This window comes from Procambarus clarkii, chromosome 36, assembly GCF_040958095.1.
Source record: "Procambarus clarkii isolate CNS0578487 chromosome 36, FALCON_Pclarkii_2.0, whole genome shotgun sequence".
Classification (NCBI taxonomy): domain Eukaryota; kingdom Metazoa; phylum Arthropoda; class Malacostraca; order Decapoda; family Cambaridae; genus Procambarus; species Procambarus clarkii.
In genome coordinates this window covers 39,550,179-39,561,261 of record NC_091185.1, presented here as the reverse complement: position 1 = coordinate 39,561,261, position 11,083 = coordinate 39,550,179, and the positions used below count along the sequence as shown (strand labels likewise).

At 39.4% G+C, this 11,083-nt stretch overlaps 1 protein-coding gene across 1 annotated transcript; it reads right to left on the bottom strand.

The window, feature by feature from the left end:
* Positions 1-5,701: 5,701 nt before the first annotated feature.
* LOC138371777 (putative protein FAM47C) lies at positions 5,702-6,709 on the bottom strand. Its single transcript, XM_069336798.1, has one exon. It carries the CDS (start codon positions 6,707-6,709, stop codon positions 5,702-5,704), a length of 1,008 nt encoding a protein of 335 aa, XP_069192899.1.
* Positions 6,710-11,083: the final 4,374 nt, after the last annotated feature.

Genomic DNA, 11,083 nt, shown 5'->3' with positions numbered 1-11,083 from the left:
AACGCAACAAAGAATTCTGCTCAAATGCCTCCTTCAGCTCCTGCAGATGTCTGACAACAAGTACCTGTGTAAAAATGTCGTCAACATACCTGCAGTATATGGCCGGTTTCAAGTTCATGTCGACTAAGACTTTTTGCTCGATGGTACCCATGTAGAAGTTCGCAAACAGGACACCTAGGGGAGAACCCATGGCAACCCCATCTACTTGCTTATACATGTGTCCATCCGGGCTCAAGAAGGGTGCCTCTTTAGTACAAGCTTGGAGTAGTTTCCTTAGAATGTTTTCTGGTATATCAAGAGGAGTACAGTCCGGATCACGATACACTCTGTCCGCTATCATCCCGATTGTTTCATCTACAGGTACGTTGGTAAACAGTGATTCTACGTCCAACGAGGCTCTTATCCCTGTGGCCCGTGTTCCCCGCAGTATGTCAACAAATTCCTTTGGAGACTTCAGGCTGAAGGTGCAGGGGACATAAGGAGTCAGCAAGCCATTGAGTCGTTTCGCCAGTCTGTACGTGGGTGTGGGTACCTGGCTAATGATTGGCCAAAGTGGGTTTCCAGGCTTATGTGTCTTGACATTTCCATTTCACATCGAAACTGTGAACGCCAAGAAATCCGGACTCCACATGCCAAAGATTATTGGAGAATATAAACCTGGATACGCGTATGGAAATGTCAAGACATATAAGCCTGGAAACCCACTTCGGCAAATCATTAGCCAGGTGTGTAAACTAAAAGTTTTTGAAAATGTAATAAGTTATTACGAAACGCATTCAAGTGTCGCGTCAGACTAGACATAAATATGAATTTTGGAGAATTGATTTTTCAATTACCATCAACAGTGAAAAGAAACATAAGAAAGATCGAGAAAATTCGTGTTAGTATTATTAATCTTACTTTTTCGGTCATATTTAATAATATATGTCTACAGGAAAGACTGCTACTAAAATATATATATATATATATATATATATATATATATATATATATATATATATATATATATATATATATATATATATATATATGTATATATATATATATATGTCGTACCTAGTAGCCAGAACTCACTTCTCAGCCTACTATGCGAGACCCGATTTGCCTAATAAGCCAAGTTTTACTGAATTAATATATTTTCTCTAATTTTTTTCTTATGAAATGATAAAGCTACCCATTTCATTATGTATGAGGTAAATTTTTTTTATTGGAGTTAAAATTAACGTCGATATATGACCGAACCTAACCAACCCTACCTAACCTAACCTAATCTATCTTTATAGGTTAGGTTAGGTTAGGTAGCTGAAAACGTTAGGTTAGGTTAGGTTAGGTAGGTTAGGTTGTCGAAAAAACATTAATTCATGAAAACTAGGCTTATTAGGCAAATCGGGCCTTGCATAGTAGGCTGAGAAGTGCGTTCTGGCTACTAGGTACGACATATATATATATATATATATATATATATATATATATATATATATATATATATATATATATATATATATATATATATATATATATATATATATATATATATATATATATATATATATATATATATATATATATATATATATGTCGTACCTAGTAGCCAGAACGTCGTACTCGGCCTACTATGCAAGGCCCGATTTGCCTAAAAAGCCAAGTTTTCATGTATTAATTCGTTTTCGACTACCTAACCTACCTAACCTAACCTAACCTAACTTTTTCGGCTACCTAACCTAACCTAACCTATAAAAATAGGTTAGGTAGGGTTGGTTAGGTTCGGTCATATATCTACGTTAATTTTAACTCCAATAACAAAAAAATTGACCTCATACATAATGAAATGGGTAGCTTTATCATTTCATAAGAAAAAAAAATAGAGAAAATATATTAATTCATGAAAACTTGGCTTATTAGGAAAATCGGGCCTTGCATAGTAGGCTGAGAAGAGAGTTCTGGCTACTAGGTACGACATATATATATATATATATATATATATATATATATATATATATATATATATATATATGCACAGACTTGCCTATATAACTCGCAAGCTGAAGTTTATAACTTTTTAACACTCAAACCACCAGGAGACTCGAACCCTGGCCCACAGATTGGCAGGTACACACTGTATCCACTGCACCATACTTCAAAGCCATAAAGAGAGGTAGGAATTCTGGGGTATTTAACCCACAGAATTCCATTCTCTCCCAGGCAATGAGATGATGAAGGACCTCTGGTGTTCTTTAATCGAGCCCTGTTATGTGGGAAAACTCGGTGTAAATGCTCAATGCACAGACTTGCCTATATAACTCGCAAGCACTCTGTGGGCCAGGGTTCGAGTCTCCTGGTGGTTTGAGTGTTAAAAAGTTATAAACTTCAGCTTGCGAGTTATATAGGCAAGTCTGTGCATTGAGCATTTACACCGAGTTTTCCCACATAACAGGGCTCGATTAAAGAACACCAGAGATCCTTCATCATCTCATTGCCTGGGAGAGAATGGAATTCTGTGGGTTAAATACCACAGAATTCCTACCTCTCTTTATGGCTTTGAAGTATGGTGCAATGGATACAGTGTGTACCTGCCACTCTGTGGGCCAGGGTTCGAGTCTCCTGGTGGTTTGAGTGTTAAAAAGTTATATATATATATATATATATATATATATGTCGTACCTAGTAGCCAGAACTCACTTTTTGGCCTACTATTCAAGGCCCGATTTGCCTAATAAGCCAAGTTTTCCTGAATTAATATATTTTTTCTAATTTTTTTCTTATGAAATGATAAAGCTACCCATTTCATTATGTATGAGGTCAATTTTTTTTTATTGGAGTTAAAATTAACGTAGATATATGACCGAACCTAACCAACCATACCTAACCTAACCTAACCTATCTTTATAGGTTAGGTTTGGTTAGGTAGCCGAAAAAGTTAGGTTAGGTTAGGTTAGGTAGGTTAGGTAGTCGAAAAACAATTAATTCATGAAAACTTGGCTTACTAGGCAAATTTGGCCTTGCATAGTAGGCTGAGAAGTGAGTTCTGGCTACTAGGTACGACATATATATATATATATATATATATATATATATATATATATATATATATATATATATATATATATATTTATATATATATATATGTCGTACCTAGTAGCCAGAACGCACTTCTCAGCCTACTATGCAAGGCCTGATTTGCCTAATAAGCCAAGTTTTCCTGAATTAATATATTTTCTCAATTTTTTTTCTTATGAAATGATAAAGGTACCCATTTCAATATGTATGAGGTCAATTTGTTTTTATTAGAGCTTAAATTAAGGTAGATATATGACCGAACCTAACCAACCCTACCTAACCTAACCTAAGCTATCTTTATAGGTTAGGTTAGGTTACATAGCCGAAAAAGTTAGGTAAGGTTAGGTTAGGTAGGTTAGTTAGTCGAAAAACAATTAATACATGAAAACTTGGCTTATTAGGCAAATCGGGCCTTGCATAGTAGGCTGAGAAGTGCGTTCTGGCTATTAGGTATGACATATATATATATATATATATATATATATATATATATATATATATATATATATGTCGTACCTAGTAGCCAGAACTCACTTCTCAGCCTACTATTCAAGGCCCGATTTGCCTAATAAGCCAAGTTTTCCTGAATTAATATATTTACTATATTTTTTTTCTTATGAAATGATAAAGCAACGCTTTTCTCTATGTATAAGGTCAATTTTTTTTTATTGGAGTTAAAATTAACGTAGATATATGACCGAACCTAACCAACCCTACCTAACCTAACCTAACCTATATTTATAGGTAAGGTTAGGTTAGGTAGCCAAAAAAAGCTAGGTTAGGTTAGGTTAGGTAGGTTAGGTAGACGAAAAAACATTAATTCATGAAAACTTGGCTTATTAGGCAAATCGGGCCTTGAATAGTAGGCTGAGAAGTGCGTTCTGGCTATTAGGTACGACATATATATATATATATATATATATATATATATATATATATATATATATATATATATATATATATATATATATAAATGCCTTGACAACAAGAACATTTCTTTGTATTTAAAAGAATAATGAAGTGAAATGACTGACCTCTCTAGGACTGGAAATATTGAAGTGAGACCATCCGGGGGCAGCAACTAAGTATGGATCACTGGCCAGAAAGTTAGTGGCGTTCATCAGCTCGCAAGTGTTGTCCACACCTGTGAACACCAGGGGTTATGAAGCCTAAATTCTTGTTCTATTTTGTTATTATTTAGTCTGTCTGTCTGTCTGTCTGTCTGTCTGTCTGTCTGTCTGTCTGTCTGTCTGTCTGTCTGTCTGTCTGTCTGTCTGTCTGTCTGTCTGTCTCTCTCTCTCCTTCTCTCTCTCTCTCTCTCTCTCTCTCTCTCTCTCTCTCTCTCTCTCTCTCTCTCTCTCTCTCTCTCTCTCTCTCTCTCTCTCTCTCTCTCTCTCTCTCTCTCTCTCTGCTGTGGTTACTTACTGCTGTGGTTAATGGAGGTGCATGATGGATCTTTACTACACTTACAGTTGTGGTTGGAAGAGGCACATGATGGATCGTTTCTACATGTATTGTTTGGTTGAAAGACGCACATAACGGATACTTAAAACACTTACTCCTGTGGTTGAAGGAGGCGTATAATGGATCCTTACTACATGTACTGTTGTGGATATATGAGGTAAACGATAAATCATTATTTCACTTAATGTAGTGGTTGAAGGAGGGGTATAATGATCCTTACTACACGTACCGTTGTGGTTGACAGAGGAGCTTGATGGATCCCTTATACACTTACTGTGGTGGTTGAAGGAGGCGCATCATGGATCCATACAACACTTACCGTTGTGGGTGAAAGAGGCGCTTGATGAACCCTTACTACACTTACTGATGTTGTTGAAGGAGACGTATGTAGGATCCTTAAATCACTTACAGCTATCGTTGAAGGAGGAGCATGACTGATCCTTGTACTACACTAATTGTTGTGGTTGAAAGATGTGCATGATCGATCCTTACCACACAAACTATATGGTTGAAGGAAGCGCATAATGGATTTTTACTATACTTACTGTAGTGCTTGAAGGAGGCGTATAATGGATGCTTACAACATATACTGTTGTGGCTAAAGGTGGGACATGACGGACCCTTACTAACTGTTTTGATTGGAGGAGGAGCACGATCCATCCTTACTCCATTTACTGTTGTGGTTGAAGGAAGAGCATAATGGATCCTTACTACACTTACCGTTGTGGTTAAAGGAGGAGCATGATTGATGCTTACTTCACTTACTAATGTGTTTGAAGGAAAAGCATGATGGATGCTTCGTACACTTACGGATGTCGTTGAAAGAGGCGCATCATGGATCCTTACTACACTTACTGTTGTGGTTGAAGGATGCGCGTGATAGATCCTTACTATACTTACTGTTTGGTTGGAGGGGGTCACGTGATGGATTCTTAATACACTTACTATTGTGGATGAAGGATGCGTATAATGGATCCTTAATACACATACTATTGTGGTTAAAGGAGGGGGTATGATGGAGCCTTACTACACTCATGGTTGTGGTGGAAGGAGGTACATGATGGATCCTTACTTTACTTTTTGTTGTGGTTGAAGGAGGAGCATGATGGATCCTTTTTGCAGGTACTGCTGTGGTTGAAGGAGGACAGTAATGAATCATTTCTACACTTACTGTTGGGGTTCAATGAGAAGCATAATGAATCTTTACTACATTTAATCTTTTGGTTGAAGAAGGACCACTATTGATCCTTATTACATGTACTGTTGTTGCTGAAGGAGGAGCTTGATGGATCCTTAGTACTCTTACTGTAGTGGTTGAAGGATGCGTATATTGGATCCTTACTACATATAAAGTTGTTGTTAAAGTAGGAGCATGTTTGATCCTTACTACTCTTACTAATGTGGTTGAAGGAGGATCACGATGGATCCCTACTTCGCTTACTCTTGTGGTTGAAAGAGGCGCATCATAGATCCATACAACACTTACTGTTGTAGTTGAAAGAGGCGCATGATGTATTCTTACTACTCTTACTTTTGTGGTTGAAGGAGGCGCATCATGGATCCTTAGTACACTTAATGTTGTGGTTGAAGGAGGCGCATGATAAATCTTTACTACACCTTCTGTTGTGGTTGAAGGAGGCGCATGATGAATCCTTATTTCACTTACTGTTGTGGGTGAATGAGGCGCATTATGGATACATTCTACACTTACTGTTGTTGTTAAAGTAGGAGCATGATGGATCCCTACAACATTTACTTTTGTGGTTGAAGGAGGCGCATGATGGATCCTAACTACCCGTACCGTTGGTGTTGAAGGAGGAGCTTGATGGATCCTTTCTACACGTACTGTTGTGGTTGAAGGAGGCGCATCGTGGATGCAGACTATACTTACTGTTGTGGATGAAGTAGGCGCATGATGAATCTTTACTACACTTACTGTAGGTGCTGAAGGAGACGTATGATGGATCCTTACTACACTTACTCTTGTGGTTATAGGAGGTGCATGATTGATTCTAACTTCACTTATTTTTGTCGTTGAAGGTTGCACATAATGGACCCTTCCTCCACTTTCTGTTGTTGTTAAAGGAGAAGCAGTATTGATTCTTGCTACACTTACTGTTTTGGTTGAAGGAGCATGATGACTCCTTGCTACCATTACTGTTGTGGTTGGGGAAGGAGCATGATGCATCCTTACTCCAGTTAATGTTGTGACTGAAGGAAGAGCATAATGGATCCTTACTACTCTTGCTGTTGTGGTACTACACATACTGTTGTGGTTGAAAGAGGCACATTATCGATCTTTACTACACTTACAGTAATGGTTGAAGGAGGCGCATAATGAATCCTTATTTCACATACTGTGTTGGTTTTAAGAGGAGCATAATGGATCCTTACTTCACTTACAGTTGCAGTTGAATAATTTGCGTGATGGAACCTTACTACACGTACTGTTTGATTGAAGGAGGCACATGGTGGATTCTTAATGCACTTACAGTTGTTGTTGAAAGAGACGTATTATGGATCCTCACTACACACTGTTGAGGCTAAAGGAGGAGTATGATGAATCCTTACTACACTTACTGTTGTGGTTGAAGGTGTCAATGATGAATCATTTCTGCACTTACTCTTGTGGTTGGAGAAGGATCATGATGGATCCTTACTATGCGTACTGTTGTGGTTGCAGGAGGAGCAAGATGGATTCTTACTACACTTACTCATGTGATTGTAGGAGGCGAATGATGGATTCTTACTTCACTTATTTTTGTGGTTAATGGATGCAAATGATGGACTCTTTCTCCACTTTCTGTTGTGGTTAAAGGAGGAGCAGTATTGGTTGTTGCTACACTTACTGTTTTGGTTGAAGGTGGAGCATGATGGATCTTTACTACACTTACTGTTTTGGTTGAAGGTGGAGCATGATGGATCCTAACTCCACTTACTATTAGGGTTGAAAGAAGAGGATGATGGATCCCCTTTACAACTACCGTTGTGGTTGACGGAAGCACATGATGGATCCGTACTACAATTAATGTTGTGGTTGAAGGAGGAGCATGATGGATCCTTACTACACTTATTGTTGTGGTTGAAGGAGGCGCATAATGAATCCTTAATACACTTATTGTTGTAGTTGAAGAAAGAGTATAATGGATCCCTACTACTCTTTCGGTCGTTATTGAAGGAGTTGCTTGATGGATCCTTACTACACTTATTGTTGTGGTTTAATGATGCATCGTGACTACACGTACTGTTTGGTTGAAAGAGGCATATAATGGATCCTAACTACATATAATGTTGTGGTTAAAGGAATTGCATGATGGAACCTTACTACACTATCTGTTATGGTTGCAGGAGGTACATGATGATTCCTTTCTTCACTTACTGTAGTGGTTTAAGGAGAAGCATGATGGATCCTTACTATGCGTACTGTTGTGGTTGAAGGAGGAGGATGACATATTCTTACTACACTTACTCTTGTGGTTGAAGAAGGAACATGATGGATCCTAACTACACGCATTGCTGTGATTGAAATAGGCTCATGATGGATCCTTACTACACCTATTGTTGTGGTTGAAGGAGACTCATGATGGATCCTTGCTCCATTTACTGTTGTGGTTGCAGGAGGAGCATTGTGCATCCTTACTCCACTTACTGTTGTGTGGTTCAAGGAAGAGCATAATGGATATTTAGCAGTCTTGCTGTTCTTATTAAAGAAAGTGCATGATGGTTCCTTACTACACTTACTGTTGCTGTTGAAAGACACGCCTGATGGATTCTTACTACACTTTTTGATGTGGTTTAAGGATGTGTATGATGCATCCTTACTACATGTACTGTTTGGTTGAAGGAGTCACATGATGGCTTCCTATTACACTTACCGTTGTAGTTGAAGGAGGAGCAGCAATTGGATTGTCACAACACACTGTTGTGGTTGATGGAGGAGCTTGATGGATCCTTATTACATCTACTGCTGTGGTTGAAGGAGCGCAAGACGAATCCGTACTACACCTACTGTTGTGGATGGAGGAGGATCATGATGGATCCTTACTAAACTTACTGTTAAGGTTGTAGGAGGAGCATTGTGGAACCTTACTTTACTTGCTGTTATGGTTGAAGGAGTCGCATGATGAATCCTTACTACACTTATTGATGTAGTTGAAGGAGAAGCAATATTGATTTTTTCTGCATTTACTGTGTTGGTGTAAGGAGGAGCATGATTGGTCTTTACTACACCTAGTGTTATGGTTGAAAGAGACGCATTGCGGATTCTAACTACACTTACTGTAGTATGTTGAAGGAGATTCATGATGGATCCTTACAAAAATTTATGGTGTGGTTGAAGGAGGAGCATGATGGATCCTTACTACACCTAATGTTGTTATTGAAGGAGGAGCATGATGGATCGTCACTACACCTACTGTTGTGGTTGATGGAGGAGCTGATGGGTCCTTACTACATCATCTGTTGTGGTTGAAGGAGCGCAAGACGGTTCCGTACTACATTTACTGCTGTGGTTGAAAGAGGAGCATGATGGATATTTACTATACTTGATGTTGTGGTTGAAGGAGACGCATGATGGATACTTACTATACTTGATGTTGTGGTTGAAGGAGACGCATGATGGATCCTAACTGCACTTACTGTAGTGGTTGAAGGAGGAGCATAGTGGATCCTTACTATACATACTGTTGTGGTTGAAGGAGGCTCATGATTGATCCTTACTGAACTTGCTGTTGTGGCTGAAGGAGACGCATGATGGATCCTTACCACACTTACTGTTGTTATTAAAGGAGGCGCATGTTGGATCCATGTATACTTGCTGTTGTTATTAAAGGAGGCGCATGTTGGATCCATGTATACTTGCTGTTGTGGTTGAAGGAGGCGCATGATGAATCCGTACTACACTCTCTCTTGTGGTTGATGGAGGCACATGATGGGTCCTTACTAAATTTATTCTTGTGGTTGAAGAAGGAATATGATTGCTCCGAACTACACGTATTGTTGTAGTTATAAGTGGCGTATTATTGATCCATGTTACAATTACTATTGTGGTTGAAGGAAGCCTATGATGGATCCTTACTACACTTACTATTGTGGTTGAAGGAGGCGCATGACGGATCCTTACTGCATGCGATGGCGCAGAGGATCTCTTGTCGTTGGTTTCTGAGGTAAACTTTGCTGCTCTTCATGTAGCGCATATTGGAACCTATGTGGTAGAGCATGTACACAGGTAATATGTGGAATAGGCTTTCTCTCAAATGGCTGTGGGATTTAACGACATTTATGTAATGAAAGCTTCTTATACATAAACGATCTCTCTATTTATTTTTAGAAAATTGAGCCTTTTTGAACTGTATTGGATCAAAACATGTATAGTAGGAGTAGATTCAAAATCTGAAACTCACACAGAAACCTATATGGGAACATCCATTTATGCCCCCCTTGATCTAAATGTGTCAAACAGTAAACCAATTAGGGAAGAGAAAAAAATTGCAATTAAAAATTTTGATTACTCATCCCAACTGATCCAAAGAAAGTCTTGATTTGGTCCTGACAAAGAGATAAGTATTATATATACCAATATGGAAACAACAAACTGGATAATAGTAATGAAACATAAATTAGGTTTAACAATGCGTGAATAAAATACACGATTAAAAAACTGTTACTGTATTTGATTCCCGTAAAGGTGATTGACTAAGGCCTAGAAAGTGCAGACTGTGCACAGATGCATGAGAGATGGACTGTGCGCACCCTGTCATGGGAGTTGGGCTGTGCACACAAAGCCATGGGAGATGAACTGAGCACCCCTGAACATAGGAGGAACCTTACTACACCTACTGTGCACAACTGAGCATGGACATTAAGATAGTAGAATTTTATACTATTCAGTTCATAGAATCCAGAAAAATCAAGCTAGAACTAAACCTAAATATTACTAGGCTTAGTATAGTTATCTTGAGATGATTTCGGGGCTTTTTAGTGTCCCCGCGGCCCGGTCCTCGACCAGGCCTCCACCCCAGGAAGCAGCCCGTGACAGCTGACTAACACCCAGGTACCTATTTTACTGCTAGGTAACAGGGGCATAGGGTGAAAGAAACTCTGCCCATTGTTTCTCGCCGGCGCCTGGGATCGAACCCAGGACCGCAGGATCACAAGTCCAGCGTGCTGTCCGCTCGGCCGACCGGCTCCCCTAAACTTGGGCTAGAAGACACAGAATTGCATTTTTTTTCTCTCTCTTATTTTTCCTTCCCTTCATTCTCTGCCGCACACGTACATTTACGTTTACAGTAGAGTGAAGGGGAAGGGGCCCACTGGGAAGCGTGTCAAGGAAAACCCAGCACAAGACGCCGCCAGTGTGGCAGGCGCCGGCCCTGTCAACGAGAGGAGCAGTGTCTTCGCCTGCAGCTTTCTCTCTATGGTGTGGGTGCCGGAAGCCACTGAGCGACCGGGGATAAGGAAGAAAGATGTCGGTGACGGGTGTCGCGATCCCCAACAGATGACTCTAATGCAGTATACAGCGCTAGGACTGTGACCTGCGCCGGTCGGACTGACTGACATGTCT